Genomic DNA, 18,188 nt, shown 5'->3' on the forward strand with positions numbered 1-18,188 from the left:
CATGTGAGGTCAAAGGTCAGGTCAAATTTGAAGTTGCTCCAATTAGGCTGTAAGTCGGGGAAAATGATCCCTGACACTTGGGGAGTATAAAACCACAAAGGTCATGTGAGGTCAAAGGTCAGGTCAAATTTAAAGTTGCTCCAATTGGGCTGTAAGTCGGGGAAATGATCCCTGACACTTGGGGAGTATAAAACCACAACGGTCATGTGAGGTCAAAGGTCAGGGCAAATTTGAAGTTGCTCCAATTGGGCTGTAAGTGTGGGGAAATGATCCCTGGGAAGTATTAAACCGCAAAGGTCATTCGAGGTCAAAGGTCAGGTCAAATTTAAAGTTGCTGATTGGGCTGCAAGTCGGGGAAAATGATCCCTGACACTTGAGGAGTATGAAACCGCAAAGGTCATGTGAGGTCAAAGGTCAGGTCAAATTTGAAGTTGGTCCAATTGGGCTGTAAGTCGGGGAAATGATCCCTGACACTTGGGAAGTATTAAACCGCAAAGGTCATCCGAGGTCAAAGGTCAGGTAAAATTTAAAGTTGCTCTGAGTGGGCTGCACGTCGGGGAAAATAATCCCTGACACTTGAGAAGTATGAAACTGGAAAGGTCATCCAAGTTCAAAGGTCAGGTCAAATTTAAAGTTGCTCCGATCAGGCTGCAACTTGCGGCAAATGATCCCTAACACTTGGGGAGTGTAAAACCGAAAAGGTCATCCGAGGTCAAATTTAACGTTGCTCAGAATATGAAACCGAAAAGGTCAACCGAAGACAAAGGTCGGGTCAAATTTAACGTTGCACAGTATTGCTGTGTGATGTCATCACAGTCATACGCCTATCTTACCTCGTGCCCTTGCAAAGGGCACAGTTGCTCTAGTTCTTTCTTTCTTTCTTTCTTTCTTTCTTTCTTTCTTTCTTTCTTTCTTTCTTTCTTTCTTTCTTTCTTTCTTTCTTCTTTCTTTCTTTCTTTGCTTTCTTTCTTTCTTTCCTTTCTTTCTTTCTTTGCTTTCTATAGTTTCTTTCTTTCTTTGCTTTCTATAGTTTCTTTCTTGCATTCCTGCTTGCATAGAATAATAGTTTATTTGATCACAGTTCTTGTTTAAAATTTTATATAGGCATAAATAGCATAATAATTATAGGCTAGCTCATTCTACACGGGATTCTACATGACCTGTAGGCTGTATTATAATACTCGTCCAGTTCCAGGGACCAAGTGCTGCAATCATTTATGCAAATTTTTATTTGCATGCGACAAGACTGGAATGATGTTCTCGGTAGTTTCTTTTATCAATGCTCCTAAAAAATACATTTTCAGCCACAAAAAGCATGACAGGGTATAAAATGAAATGCTTATTTTAACCATTTAAAAACGATTCTTTTTAATTAATAAATAGCTAGAGCAATAAATTAGATTATTACCTTATTGAAATAAATTAATATACTTCGTCAAGTGTAGTATTTTTATTTTTATTGATCTTACAATTTATAGGTCGCGAAAATTTATGGGTGCAAAGCACCACCCACGTACATTGCAACCACACTGGTCGAAACGCAAACCACCCAAGTACTTAGTAGTTTTTTGTCACATGTCCATTTTTCTGTCTCATGTGATCAGTTTGTTTGGCCCCGTGATCATCGTGAAGATTCCTGATTCGTTTGGAGTTCCAAACCACATCCAACCCACATGGATATGCTGGATCAAGCCTTGGATACTAGGTAACGAGTTTAGAAGTTATTTTGAAAGGTTTCGAGTGGTAGAAATAGTGATTTTTGTCGATATATGCTATGCAATGTCGCTGACATTTTTCGCTACGTTGGCAAATGAGTGCCCATATTTGTGTGCTGTGCTGTAGCCCAAATACGATGTGTATGACCTCGGCCACCACCGAGCGGCATGATGATGAACGAGCATTCAACGTACAGTGATAGTGCAGTGCATTGCCATTGTCATTGAACATGTTGAACAGTTGAAGGTATATATTTTGTTGTGCTGAATGACAGCATGTTACACTTTTGGGAATAAAATGTACAGGATTTAGAGCCTTTAACAAAAATGATTCCCCCATACAATTTACAAAACAGTATCCATTATGTGATTCTTCATTTCCAATTCCATCCGGCATGATTCCTGGACCCTGGTCATGCCGGTTCATTTCTTGCCATTTGTTTTAACTAATTACATAACCATGATAACTAATACTAGGCATTTATGTTGGGAGGTGGTTCCAACTTCCATAATGAAATCACAAAACAGATAATTTTATTTTATTTTATTTACTAATAAAGCCAAATCTTAGGATCTAATGTAATGTCAATGAATGATGGGATGGTCGACATTCGACAATCATGATATAAATCATGACATACATCATGTATGATAATATAAATAATATAATTTAAAATAAAAGTGATCAATTTGGTCACAAATTGGTTATTTTTACACCTTAATAAACCCTGACAGCAAACAGCGGTACAATTACCGAATAGGGTGCAACTTGCTCGACTTGAGTCCAGTCCTCGTTTACGAAGTTTAGGGTTAGGGTTGGGGTAGGGCAGTCTTGTAATAAGACTAGTAGAGTTGCACCCTATTCGGCAATCGCTCCCAAACAGCAAACCCTCGTAGCACAAAGCAACTACAAGCTCTATATCTAGGCAAAATATTAAATTCTCGATCATGAGAGCAAACTTGGGTACGCACAGATATTTGCGTTGAGCGTACTACGCAAAGACCGGCGCTTACAGCGCAAACACAGCTTTTGAGAATTGACCAATCACACGATCGTTGCTAGGCAAGGTCAAGGCGCGATCGATCGTGTTATTCTATGAAAAGTACGCTGACGCAGAAGGTTCATGATCGAGAATTGGTTATTTTGCCTAGATAGTAAACGGTAACCCCATTCATTCGGTCGGACATCCGGGAACATTGTCCCCTTCGTCCCCTTTGCACAAGCGCGTGCAATCCCGCGCATAGCAACCAGCTCGAGAAAGAGGAACTGCACAAGTGCACATGCGCACACTGGTTTCACAAGGCTATTTCCCCTTTGTGACGTCAGCCCGACCAAGATTAGGCATGAAAACTACCTGCCGATTGGCCAAAATGAATATTGTGTCCTATTTTGAACCAATCAAGGAGTGTAATGGTACATTGTATAAGAGTGTGATCGGAATCCGTCCCTCACGTGAGGGACGGACATCAATAGATTAATTGCTGTGTTTAATTAACCCTTGTTAAAATTTATTCCTCTAAGTTATAGGTTTTAAATATAACCCTTCAACCAATAGTTATTTCATGCAAGAAAATGTTGCCACATATGTGCATCAATTATTTCACTATACAAAATTTTCATGTGTGAGGGACGGAAATCAATAGAATAAGCAATCACCACCATTAGTTACATCTTCAAGTTTTCTATTGAAACTTATACACATGTTTAATCAATATATACTTTTCATGAAAGAGTAGGGGAGATTGGGGTTAGTTGAAACATTTTTCACAAAATCGTCTTTTTAACGCAAACCGATTACTTTTAAGAAACACTAACTATATCAGTATAAACACATGCTACAAATACAGCCTTAAACTTTATTGGACCTGCTTATGATTATTCATATAATCCAATTTGAAAATTTGAAAAAAAGTGTTTCAACTAACCCCACCCCTGGGGTAAGTTGAAACATAGGGTGGGGTTAGTTGAAACACGGCTTGTAAAAATTTCAAAATAATTATTATAGCACCCTTTAAAACATACAATCAGTGTGAAAAAATGAATAAATAAATATGTGGGAGTGCGGGTCAATACTTTGGACACAAGGTGACAAGTGTCACCATGGACCAAAATATGAGAAGCCTAAAATATTATAAAATGTACTTTCTGTGTGCACTTTTTGCTTGTATTATTGCTTTTAACCATATTAAAGCAATATTGAAGAAATGGTAAACATGTTACAAATGTCTAAAAAGTCAAATTTGTAACCATATTTTACTATGCGATTTTCATACTAACCCCACCTCAAAAGTTTCAACTAACCTCCGATGCCTATTTTTACATTTCAAAGTTCATTACACAAAAGAAGAAATACAGTAAAACTTTTATTTAACATTATTCTGGGACTTACTACTAGTGCTTATGATACTCAAAAAATAAGCCCCTGAATCTTCAAACAACATGGAGATAATGCATCTTTTCTGAGGGGTATAAAAATTAGTCAGTAAGTCAAAAAATAGATATTCCTTTCCCAAGCCAACACTGGTGGGGCATCAGTGCTGTTGCTAATTTGGTGGATGACCCTTACTAAATACCTATTACTAGGTGCCAGTATTTTACCAAATTAATTTTTTGTGTCAGAAAAAAATCCAATGTTTCAACTTACCCCGCGTTCCAACTAGTGTTGGGCGACTAAGTCGCCAATAGTCGTTAGTCGCGACTATTACTGATAGTCGCGACTACGACTATTGAAAACCAAAAGTCGACTAATGCAAGTATATTTTTGTGTTAAAAATTACTTTAAAAGTGCCAGTTATTCGCACCAAAACCAACCAAATACTAACATATAAACTGCGAAAAATGTGAAAAAATGTTAGTCATTGTCTTACCAACTAACCAACAAGTAATCATAATGTCCAAAAATCATCATTAAATTGGTGTTATTGACTTGTTGTCGAACTACTTTCCCACAAGATAAAAGCCGTTAAAAAACTCAAATTACTTAGAACTGTCGAACATCTCATTATGATTATAATTTATGCAGCGATAACAGGTGTAGCAGCGTCATAGCGTGCATGTACAGACCCAGGTTGGGTGTTTGTACCAACTACTGAAGGTATGAGATTATTTCAACTTTGGAAAGAAACAGCGAAAAACTTCCGAGAAGTGTTTTCCAAAAGGGAAAATTTAGGAAAATATTATTAGATTAGAAGTACTTTTCACGTAATTTCAAAAAGCTATGCTTATTGTGGTAACAGAATATTTAGAAAGCAACAGGAAAATAAACAAATTAGCTGACAAACAGTCGTAATGTTGCAATGCCACCCCTGTAGCGACAAATGCAGTAGTCTAGATGAGGTCAGGTGCGTGGGTCGGAGGTGAAAGTTAATCGTACATACATGCACGATGCAACACGTTCATGAGCATACCATGGAAAATATGCACTGCCGCATCGGCATGTTTACATATTTTCATGCACAGCAAAACATGGAAACGAACGAAGATCGCTATTGGAATATTGAAGGTTTGAGAAATTATATGAAGTTTCTTGTGCTGTTGCTGGAAAGTGGCAAGTGAATTTAATTGAACAGAAAAGTTAGGCCTATATTACAGCATTTTACAGTCAAATATTTGCATCGCAAACGTGCGATACAGTGTAGCAATTTGTATCGCAACAGTGCTGGTTTGTGTAGCAAACTGTGATGCAATGCCGGCAATCACGGGTCCTGTAATCATACATTATAAATACTAAATTGCCACCAATCTTTCACCCGATTTTTCAGTCCAATTTTAACCACAGATAGTCGCGACTATAGTCGTAGTCGCGACTATTTGCTGCGACTAGTCGACTAGGAAAAAAGTGATAGTCGCCCAACTCTAGTTCCAACTAACCCCAATCTCCCCTAATGTTCCATCTCTCCAAAAATTAAGAAATTTGACTCAGTTTGTTTTCAAGGCGTCTATGAAGCGGGTCAAAAGTTTATGTGAGGGACGGACATTTTCTATGTGAGGGACGGACAAAATGTTACAAAATTTCAAATTTGGCAAGATTTCTCCAAATCCACCACTAATGCTATCCTTGACATCTAAATGAAATGCAGTTGTCAAAATAATTCAAGTTCAGTGGAAATATCATATGATTATACCCCCTAAATACTTGTGTGAGGGACGGACAGCTTGTCTGTGAGGGACGGACATATGATGGCCTAAATATTTTATTCAGTGTGTATTTCACTTTTAATTTCAAATTACACAGAAGTTTTACTTAATGCTGTTTGTTTTCAATACCCAATTGTAGTTTTACTGATAAAGAAGCAGTAATTTACAATAATATTAATTTTAATAAGTTGGTGTGAGGGACGGACAGACCCTCTTTTTTAGCAACAGGACGTTCAATTCCAAATATTTGGGAGCATGACCTTCTGGGATTGGCCTGAATTTGTTTTAGACAGACTCTCTGACTGGGTAGAAGAATTGTGTTTAATATTTAGTGGCCAAATATTTTCACTCAACATACATTGGTACCTGTACATCCAAAATCAGTTGGTGTGAGGGACGGACATGTCGGTCCCTTAATTTTAAAATTAAGGACTAATAACTCTTAGATTTAAAGATTGGTAATTTTGGTTTCTTTATCTCTAGTAAGGTGAGCACTAATATTGATAATATTGATAGATAGGGTGTAAGTGTATGCTATTTTAATTCCTTAGAATATTTCTCAGAGCAACTTTTTTGGATTTTTATCCGTGAGGGACGGACAAAATTTCTAGCATTCACCTTCCATGACCTCCAACTCTCTTCTGAAAGACATCTAATTAAAAATCTCATTGATATTTCATGTGGCAGGGGTTGCACTATTGATGTAAACAAAAATATTTTCACTCAACATACATTGGTACCTGTACATCAATAGAAAGTTAGTGTGAGGGACGGACATGTCCGTCCCTCACATTAATTAAGGACTAATAACTCTTAGATTTAAAGATTGGGAATTTTAGTTTCTTTACCTCTAGTAAGGTGAGCATTAATATTGATAGATGGGGTATATGCTAATTTAATTCCTTGAAATGTTTCTCAGAGAAAAAACTTTTTTGGATTTTTATCCGTGAGGGACGGACAAAATTTCTAGGGTTCACCTTCCATGACCCCTCCTTTCTTCTGGAAGACATCCAATTAAAAATCTCATTGATATTTCCTGTGGCAAGGGTTGTACTAATAATCTGTAAACAAAAATTGACAATAGCATCTAATCTCTTTCTAAGAGAAGTATTTTCATAATAATGCAATATAGTGTCCGTCCCTCACGCTACAAATAATGCACGCAACTTTAGCGGCACGGAAAACACAAAATTTGAGACAAATTTTTCTTTTTTCTTTGATTATTAAAATATAATCCTCTCCACCAAATTAAAACTATTTTTTATGGAAATTTGAATAAATCCTATTTTTTCACCAAATGTTACCCAATTTCCGATCACACTCATAAGGTCATCTGCAAATTGCAAGTTTGGCCATATATAGTAGGCCTAAAGCCTATAGTCATAATACTCATATATGATATGAATATGATGATGATGATTATTATTGGCAATTGAAATGAGCAGTTCAAAATAGTTATCAACCAATCAGAAATGTTGTTCTATATCCAGTACGGTACTAGACCAGTAGTGTTCACTGTTCAGGGCCTGGGGTTGAAGCCTTGCATCCCACACAAGGCATTAACTAGAGGGGTGCACTGTCCAGGTGTCACTTTGATGCCCCGTTTTCAATTTGGACACCCTAAAATTCTGATTTTTATAATGGAGTGAATAGGAAGTGGACACCCTGATTTTGAAGAATTTAAGTGTTTTTGACCATTTTGGACACCCCAAAGACACCCCTCTGATTGATGATTGACCCCACATCATGATTATTGCGCAATCATCAGACATGTCAGAGTATACATCGTGTACACACACACTTTTAAAAACAGTCATGGCTTGCTTTCTCCAGTCTCGTCCTTTGCACCTGAGGAATCTGTGGTTCAAAACCAGACCATAGCAAACAACTAGATTTTCTTCATCAGGACCTAGATTTCGACGAGAATCACAGCATCAGCAGTACTGTTCAAAATAAGTACCGGTACAAGTTTATCCTCTTCAAGTCCTCTTGTCCAAATATCACTGGGGATGCACTTGTCTGAAGGGCAACCGCTATTACATGTATACCGGTGTTGTACTAAAATCATGATTAATAATTAAATGAAACTTGACTGAAGTTTTGATTTCTTACTGATATGTCATTTGTGCACCCAAAAATAACACACATTTTTATGATTTGAGTTGGGATTTGCAGAATCTTAGGTTTCCTCAGGACAACCTTCATTTGTTTCCTTATTTCGGACACTGTCTACAGAGTTCATTCACTCTTGTTGATGCACATGGTACATGTACAAAAAAATGTACCGGGGTACATTTCCAATTGCCTGTGTGTCCGCATTAAATGTCCATGCATATTTCACATGAAATGCACCTTTTCTTTTAAGTAAAAGGAACCATACACCAAACTCAAAATCCTGATCTTACAAGTTCTTGTGATGACAGAACAAGTTGTAGGCATAAAACAACCTTGTTTTGCGTTGTTGGCAGGGGCAAGATTGAGAAGGGGTTGGGGGCAGAAGGCCAAAAGCATATCAATATTTTTGTCCCGCCTAAACAAATTCTATATGTGTGCCTATTTTCTCATTGAAATTATTTGCCTTCTGAGTTAATTTTTACCGCTTAATTTTTTACTTCCTGTTGAAATTTTGATTTTTACAAATCAGCAAATACATTTGTACATTTACAGCAATAAAATAAAGATGTAAAGCTGAGGCACATGGATGTCTACTCGAAATACTCAGGAAACGAGTCACTTCTGCTCGCCGGTATCACATGACATTCCTCTGAACCCATGTGACTCATGTTCCCTTTTCAAGTTCAGAAAATGTTCTTTAAACTTCCTTACTGCCTTGGCTAAGGCCGCATAAAATCAATGTTTTGGTTCTTGTCTGGAGGATTTTCATGAATGGATTTATGAGGAAGGACGTGTTTTCTCTTTGTTTTTCATTGTAAAATTTAGCATTGTCACAACATTTTGTCAGTACTTGGGGGGGACATAAATTTTTGGAAAGAAAAATAGGGGGGGTCATAAAATTTTTGAAGAATATGATAGCCCCCTTAATTTTTGGTCTTTCCCAACACTGCATGCTCAAGGAAACAAGAAGGCCCTTTTTCTAAAATTCTTTTTTCAAATTGGAGATTCTGCTGGGTAAACTCCGGCCTTGAGTATACCCCAAAATTACTTGAAAAGTGATTTGACTCGTTCTTAGTATAAAGTTTTCCAAAAGCATTCCTAGCTTGAAGAAAATGTTTGCAAAATATATACTATGTATAGGCCTACATGGTAACAAAGAACTTGTCTTTTCATCTCAACAATTTTAGAAACAAAGTAAAGGAGCAAATAAATAACAACAATATTTGATAAGAATGAATTTAAAGAGAAGTTAAAATGGCTCTGAGGCTAGCGAAGTTGTTGAATTTAATTTTTTTGCATTCAGATATATTTATTACCAAAATAGTTGACCCAAAAAGTTTTGACTGAATTTTTTTTTTTTTTTCACTTAAAAAAACTTTAAAAAAAAATCTTCTCACAATTTGGCAGGACGGAATTTCACATTTATTTTTATTTCTTTATTTATTTTTGTCCACCAAACATTTTTAGTGCTGAAATTGCCCTTACACAAGACCTAAATAAAACATAAACAAAAAAAAATATCTTTTTTTTTTAAATATAACATCAAATTTTAACATTCCGTCCTGTCACACCTAGAGGGCACTACATGGGTATTTAATTGCTAGCATTATTACGAGATTGACTGGCAAATTTTACATTTTTTGTTGATGATTCATAAACTTAACAGCCATTGTCAGTAAGAATGGGACCGAAATGGGACTTTTTGCGATTCAAGTGCGTCATGGATTTTCTTTAAAAAAAATAAGATGATGCATCATCAGTCCAAAAAACTACCCCCAAAATTTTAGCTCCCTCGCTCATTTCGTTTGTCCGAAAAAAATTATTGAAATTTTGGCCCCATAAACATCGTTAAATGGTTTACCAATTAGTGGCCACTAGAAAATTGTGCGCCAACGTTGGCCCAGTGAAATGCAAACAGTTTTTGAATCCTTCTATGGGTATCATTACAATGATGCAAAAAAATTGTTGGGTTACCATTGGCGCATCGTAATAATGAAGTTTAAAATATTAGTGAAAAGCGCCCTCGTGCTGTTTTCTGTGGCTTTAAACTCATTGCGCCATTAAGCACCCACGAAAAAAGCAAGTTGAAATGGATAAACTAATTGTTTAGAATCAAATGCAAATGCAAAATTGATGGGTGCTCGTTGGTATAAGAAGAAAATGGAGGTCAAAGGTCAAATTTTCTAATTTTGAGCCATTTTCACGCCTCATTAATTTCATGCGCCAAGGTCGAAGAACAGAAAAATTTGTGTTCAGTGGTAAACAAACTGTAACTCTACTAAAAGAAACAGTAAATAGCTTGGGTCCTGTTGGTTTAGTATTTTTTATGATTTTCTAAATATCATCTTAAAGCAAGTAAACAGTAAATAATATGCCATGCCGTACTATGTGCGAACTTTAAGTATCCTCCACTAGATATGCCAACAAGTACCCACTGTGTTTTAACTTCAGTTAGTTTATTCAAGTGCTGTTGCTTACATTTCTGTGGAAATAAGTGTGGGCTCATGTTGGCGCAAGGATATTTTAAGGGTCAAAGGTCAATTCAAAATCACAAAATGCTACTTTTATGTTAGTTTGTGCGACCAATATGCAATCTTCGAGTGTCCCTTTCTCGATGTGCCAACAAGTACCCATGGTGTTAAACTTCATTTAGTTTATCCAAGTGCTGTTACTTGTGTATCTGTAGGAATATGTTTGGGTTCATGTTGGCGCAATGATATTTTGAGGGTCAAAGGTCAATACAAAAAACTCAAAATATGACAAAGTGCATTCTTTGCGTGTTGGTAATTTCAATGCCAACAAGATCCCATAATTTTTTCACTACCTATGCCAACTCGATTTATTCAATTTCTTCATAAAAAGCCTTGAAGTTGGGATAATATTGGCATTACTTTTAGTATATGAATATTTAAAGAGCCCAATATTACTAGTATGAGACCAACTTCTGCATTTTTATTTAAACGGCAGAAGTTGTGCAAGCTTACATTGTATTGTATAATAAGTGAAGAACAATATTGCATTTTGACTGCAATGAATCAATATACTTATACTTATAACAACATGTGCAGGCTTATAATATTTTGGAGAACATTTTGTAAACCATGAAAACTTAAAATGTGTACCTTCCACTTGGTTTGTTGTGGATGGTCAAATGATCTGAAAATGCAGGGTAAGTTTTGATTTATACACATTCTGCATTCAACAGTATTTTGTGTTATTCTTAAATATCACTGTGCCATGAGCATCCATAAGACTAAAACAAGCAAATATACACTCCATTTGAGGTAGATATTGGGACAATGTTTGTGCACATTTTCACAGTTGCACAAACTTGCAAAAGAGTTGCACTTTGTGCTTTAGGATTGACCTTTGACCCTTAAAATATCCTTGCGCCAACATGAACCCAAACAAATTTCTACATAAATGCAAGTAACAGCACTTAGTTAAACTTATTGAAGTAAAAACATTATGGGTACTTTTTGGCACATCTAGTAGTGGACGCTTGAAGATCGCGTATTAGTTGCAGGAACTATCAAATAGTAGCATTTTATGGTTTTGGATTAACCTTTGACCTTAAAAATATCCTTGGGCCAACATGAACCCATATTAATTTCTACATAAATGCAAGTAACAGCACTTAGATAAACTGATTGAAGTAAAAACATTATGGGTACTTTTTGGCACATCTAGTAGTGGATGCTTGAAGATTGCATATTGGTTGCATGAACTATATACAGTAGCACTTTATGGTTTTGGATTAACCTTTGACCCCTAATATATCCTTGCGCCAACATGTGCCCAAACTAATTTCTACATAAATGCAAATAACAACACTTAAATATGGTGAATGAAGTAAAAACACTATGGGTACCTGTTGGCACGTCCTGTTGTGGATGCTTGAAGATTGATGGAACCCCTATTTGACCTATTATATGCTATTTACTAGGCTTTAGGATGATATTTAGAAAATCAATAAAAATTGTGAACCAACAGGACCCAAGCTTGTTTCTGTTTCTTTTATTAGAGTTATAGTTTCTTTACCACTGAACACCACTTTTAATGTTCTTTGACCTTGGCGCACAAAATTAATGAGGCGTGAAAATGACATAAAATAAGAAAATTTGACCTTTGACCCCAATTTTCTCCTAGCGCCAACGAGCACCCATCAATTTTGCATTTGCATTTGATTCTAAATAATTAGTTTATCCATTTCAGCTTGCTTTTTATATGGGTGCTTAATGGCGCAACGAGTTTCAAGCCACAGAAAACAACACGAGGGCGCTTTTCACTAATATTTTAAACTTGTTTATTACGATGCGCCAATGGTAACCCAACCATTTTTTTTGTGTAATTGTAATGACACCCATAGAAGGATTCAAAAACTGTTTTCTATTTACTGGGCCAATGTTGGCGCACAATTTTGTAGTCACTGCTAATTGATAAACCATTTAACGATGTTTTGGGGGCCAAAATTTCATTATTTTTTTACGGACAAACGAAATGAGCGAGGAAGCTAAAACTTTGGGATTGTTTTCTTGGACCAATGTTGCATCATCCTATTTTTTTAAAGAAAATGTGTGATGCACTTGAATCACAAGAGTCTGAATCTTACAGACAGTGGCTCTTAAGTTAGTATAAACCAGAGTTGAGAAATTCACTCCTGTGACAATTTCTAAATTTTAAGGTGAGAGATGACCATTTTAGGCTCTGGCCCTTAACCATGGAAAGGTGACTAATTTAAAAAAATAAAATTGTTGCATTTTGTTTTGAAAGATGTAAGATCATTAAAAGCATTTGAACAAAAGGAAGGAAATTACTTGGGTAAATGCTGTTTACAGTGTAGTTTCCTTGGCTTTTTTTTTTTTTTCAATTTTTTTCCACATTTCATTTCATTATTTTTGTGATGATAACAGAGTGATACTAAATATAGGTCTTCTTGTGAAAGTTATCATTTATCACTTTTGCTTGCCCACCTACATTGTATGTGTATACATGTAGTATGTGCATAAAACATTATGGGAACATCCAGAAAAGATATCTTACCCTTCCCACAATGCATTTCTTCCATTTCAATTTACTATTTTCTATCTACATAGATCTAGATAAATACTCAACAAAGTTGCATGAAAGCAATATCTAGTGCAACATGGGTCGATTCTCAAAATGAAACCAACAGAAACCTGTACAAAATAATTGGAGTGTCATTTGGTGTAATAAGGTGATGTGTCATGTTGCAAAGGATTGTGGGAAGGGTATGATATCTTCTCTGGATTGTATCGATGCCTACCACTAGAAGTTTACTTCCTTATTGCCACAGGTTTTAACTAACTGTAATACATGTGCATACTTCGTCAAAAGAAAGTATTTCCTTCTTATTGTCTTTACAAGTTGCATCCTTCTCCCACAAGGGTCATATAGATTAACCTTTTTGCTGTGTTAGGGCTGGCACAGTGACATAGCAATTAAAGGAAGTGATATGATGCCATATGTGACAATAGAGCAGTTTCCTCTCCAGTAAATTGACGGGGATTGCCGTAACCAGAACTTAAAAAGAGGGGAAGAAACTTATTTATAAACTTGCCCCATGATTTGCCTGAAGTTAACATATTAAGTCCAGGGCTATTTTTGCTTCGGTTGTCACACGGGTCGACCGTCACGGCCAGTCATCGTGGGCCGTGCTTATGATGCATGCATAAGGGCGTTGATCTAAGGCGGGGGGAGTAGGACTACATTGTAGGAGAGTTACTGAGTTGAGGAGGTTTAGTGCGTAGTCATTCTTAGGGAAGCTGGAGAATGAGAGAGGATAGGTTTGTGTTTGCACCCTCTGCTGCTGCGGGTATTGGTGGCGTTGTTGATATACCAGCAAATTTATTGAAGTCTTTTTCGATGAAAAAAAGGATGGCGTTTAGCAGGAGGAGAATGAGGTAAGATGGTTTGTCCTGGAGGAGGATTTATAACTTTAGACGAAAGGGAATTTCTTAATTTCCTTGTGAGATGTGTTGAATATACTCAAGATTTGTAATTTCAAATTTGAAATTAATTGTTTTGCATTGAGATCTATTGAGGAATTTGCTCTTGTGTGAACATTGCATTTGATGCTGTTGAGCGGACTCTTTTCAAGGGTCCTCATTTTAGATTTTAAAGTTAAGTTCAATGTTTGTTATTAGTTTGAATAGTTGTTTCTCCTTTTTTTTTGTGTGTGTGTTTTATTTCCTTGTTATTTGTTCTTCCCTTCTTTAATTTCTTCTTTCTGAATGTTTCCATTTCCCCAGCTGCTCTTTTCACATTCTTGAACTTCCAAATTTGGTTTATCTGCATGCTTTCTTTCTTTCAAATTTGTCTAATTTTCAAACTTTTTTCTTGTCTTATGTTTTACCTTATTCAAAATTCTTTTTGAAAGCTGTAAGCACTCTCATCAATTCATGAAATTCTTTCGGACAAGAACCAAAAAATTTATTTTATGTGGCTTAATTATGAATTTGATATGCATTTTCCTGTCACGTTATCTCTAGATATAGTTGTGATGCATTAAATATTACTTTTATGTAGGCCTACATGTTTGGTTTTGAACACTGCCTTTTAAGGGGGTACTACACCCCTGTCTAATTTTGTGCCTATTTTTGCATTTTTCTCAAAAATTATAGCGCATTGGTGACAAGTAAGATGTATATTATAGGGGCAAGGACTACAACTACTGTACTGGAAATTTTATTTCGGCACAGACAGCAGTTGTGGAGTTGCAGTAAAAAATGAGGGAAAACCAGTATTTGATCAATAAATCAATAACTACTTGCCTCGAGTTGCTAAATTTTCAGAGCAATAGTTGTAGTCCTTGCCCCTACAAGTACAACATGCATATTGTCACCAATGCGCTATAATTTTTGAGAAAAATGCAAAAATAGGCACAAAATTGACCAGGGGTGTTGTACCCCTTAAACTGAACCAAAAATACCAAAGACAATTTTACAATTAATTGTTGTTGCATGTAGAGTTCCTGTAGATTCTGGTTTGTTTGTTTTTGTTGAGTCAGTATAAATTTCCACTTTCTTTCTGTCAATTGAGGTCAACTAAAGTTCATACTATATGTAGCTTGTTGAGCCAAGTCTGTGAGGCTATTCCAATTGAAATGTATACCCCTGTGGAAGACATGACCTTAATCTCCCACACATGCAGTGTTCAAATGGAGCCACCTATTTTATGTAGACCCATTTGAAAGTCACACTCCCTGTGTGGAAGATTAAGGTCATGTTTTCCATAGTGGGTATGGATTTCAACTGGAATAGCCCAATGCTGATTACATTGATAGTATTTGTGGCTGTTGTCTGTCTGGCAGGGTTGAACATTTTCTTCATTTCAGATTCTTGTTGACTTCGTTATTTTTTTCTTAATCCTGAAAGTGAAACTTGAAATCAGTGGTACTGTACTTATGGGCCACTTCATTCAAATGGAGGGGGAGTGAAAATTTAACATTAAGTTGTTCTGCTGACTTAGGCCTACTCTGAAATAACAGGAATATTGTGCTCATATAGCAAAGCATACGTGAAAATGTTTTGGTTTTCACACAACTTGCTCCTCTAGCTCACCACCCCCACACTCTTAGGTACTCTTCAGCTGGTATTTTATGGAAGTGGAATGTGGTTGGTTTTTTGAAGAACAGATCCACAGAATCTCCACTTTCATTGCACAAGGTGAGGGGTATAGACAGGGATGGCGTTGGCTCAGGTTTTTGGGTGAATCACTCACCAAAATCACATTTTCAAGCTTTTTCACTCATGAAGTTTGTAACTGCAGTTAGTGAATTTTCACTCCGGATAAATATGAACAACATTGTGAGAGAATGTGGGTGATTGGCTAAATCTGTTCATTCACATAGTAGCAGTTATATAAAATGATAAAAAAATTGGTCACTCCAATTCAACAATATTTTTCACCTCCAAAATTTCATTTTCACCTACCATATTTGGTTTTCTTGTGAGTTTGGGGGTGAAAAATTAATTACCTCCGACTTACACGCGTACAATCCTTTTAAGGATTTAAAAATGCTCACCCTGGTATTTAAAAATGCTCACCCTGGTACGTATAGGCTTAGTTTGACAAAATTGTGTAAGATTTGAATCCTGTAAATAAAACCATACTGCAGCTAATGCTTTTGTTTTCTTGTTTATTATTTATTCCTTGAATGTAGTCAGGAGAAGTCCGATTCAGACCGAGATGCTGATGCAACAGTAGAGATACATGACGGTAAGGCCAACAATAATAATTGGAACAGTTTAAGGGATCTGGAATGAGCGTTTCGGCAGTATTTTTTGTGGGACATGAGAGCACATCAGACATATTCGAATTGCATTCTGAAAACAAAGAATGTCTTTCTGATATCAAATAATTTTCATTTTTTGAAATTCGCGATATAATACAAATTGTATGACAAATTATTTAAATTAGATTTTTCACATTTTTGATATATAACAGTCCTCAAAGTAAATTTTATAAATATAATGATATATTCTTAAAGTGTATGTAGCTGGGAGGAAAAGCCGACGATCAATTGAAAATTTTGATCTTTCATATTGAAGATATGGATTTTTTCCCCAAAAAGACCTAATTGTTTTTGGTGTTTTGGGGAAAAAATCCATATCTTCAATACGAAAGGTCAAAATTTTCAATTGATCATCAGCTTTTCATCCCACCTACATACACTTAAAGTATAAATCATCAGATTTATAAAGTTTACTTCGAGTACTATCAAAAATATAAATTTTTAATGATTTGCCCTAAAATGTGTATTACATTGCGAATTTCAAAAAATCAAAATTATTTGATATCAGTAGGACATTCTTCGTATTCAGAATGCAATTCGATATGTCTGATGTGCTCTAATGTCCCACAATAAATACTGTCCAAACGTTCATACCCCACCCCTTATAACGTAAGAATTACATACATATTTACATACAAAGGGCAAAGAGTCACTCACAAGTGGATTGTTACAATAGTGCATTGATCCTTGCTGTGACTAAACCATGCAATAATGACGTACAAAGTTTGCAGAGTTACATAAAATCTGTAGGCATGGGTGATCACTTTTCAATCTGATGCTGAAAAAATTTAACATAAGTACTATGTGCCATAAAATGATATCTGGGTGTTGTACAACAAATGATAGTAAAACGGAGGACTTGTTTTCCTTACCTCTTTTATTTTATAGCCAAATTAGTTTACAATTTAGGCTTAAAAATAATAAAAAAACACCTAAAATGTGTTTTTTGATATTTATCTTGTCACTTCATTCATATTTTTAAAAACAGTTTGGAATTGCGCAGAAACTGTCAAAAACTTTTCAGGATGTCAAAAATATTGAAAGAAATTTAAACATCTTTTTCTGGAATTTCCAAATTCAGAGTTGTTATATATACGGTACTTTTATATTTAAAGTCAATCAGGTTTGTTGATTTTAATAAACAAATTGTCATTTTTACTTGACAAAACCAAGTGAAATTTTACTCACTATATATTTCGTCCTTCATCAGTGGACTACGTCAGGTATGACTGATACGGTCATCTGATCCACTTTCCAGGTTTGCGGTGTTTCTTAGTTTCTTTTCTAGTCTTTGAAGTCATATAATAAATTGGAAAGATTCAAAGATCTTTTTAATAGTGCGGGAGCATAAGAAAAAGTCTAGAAAAGTTCGAGAAGCCATGGAGATAAGAAGAAGGGCGAGCAAGACCTTTTACAGAGAGGAGGGCAAATATGTGGTGTGATCAAGCAAAATCAGTCTGAAGTTGGGCATATTCAATTTTTATTTTTCTACTTTGATGTAGAAAACCTCATTGAAATTGTTCCAAAGATTGTTGAAGGGTTTCCATAGGAAAGAGAAGAAATTATCTCCTTTGTTTGACTCTGATCTCAAAATCAATATTTCTGACTTCTGACTGATATTGCTTTGATCACATTACATATTTCTAAAAGCCATGTATACAATCAACTTTTAAAGACTGGAATAGAGACTAAGGAAGACAGGAAACCAGTTTCCCAGGAAAGTGGATCAGATGACCATATCAGTCATACCTGATGAAGTCCTCTGATGTGAAGGTCAGAATATTGTAGTGAGCAAAAATTCACTTGGTTTTGTCAAGCAAAATTACAATTTGTTTATAGTTTTGTGCAGAATTTTTTTTTCAAGATTTTCAATATTTGGGTTATAGTCAGAATCTTTTTTTTT

The 18,188-nt window shown here is 35.7% G+C and overlaps 1 protein-coding gene across 3 annotated transcripts in view; it reads left to right on the plus strand.

The window, feature by feature from the left end:
• The first annotated feature begins 1,589 nt into the window (after window positions 1-1,589).
• The window catches only part of LOC140169728 (upstream stimulatory factor-like), a 42,630-nt gene continuing 26,031 nt past the window's right edge, over window positions 1,590-18,188 (plus strand). Inside the window, exons 1-2 of one of the 3 annotated variants that reach the window (XM_072193024.1) lie at window positions 1,590-1,705; window positions 16,154-16,209. In XM_072193024.1, coding sequence (XP_072049125.1) covers window positions 1,674-1,705; window positions 16,154-16,209 — 88 coding nt within the window. In that variant the 5' untranslated portion in view covers window positions 1,590-1,673. Of the gene's footprint in view, window positions 1,706-13,411; window positions 13,893-16,153; window positions 16,210-18,188 lie in introns of those variants that run through there. The other 2 variants (XM_072193023.1, XM_072193022.1) reach the window with 2 other exon arrangements.

Source organism: Amphiura filiformis, chromosome 14 (assembly GCF_039555335.1).
Source record: "Amphiura filiformis chromosome 14, Afil_fr2py, whole genome shotgun sequence".
NCBI classification, from domain to species: Eukaryota; Metazoa; Echinodermata; class Ophiuroidea; order Amphilepidida; family Amphiuridae; genus Amphiura; species Amphiura filiformis.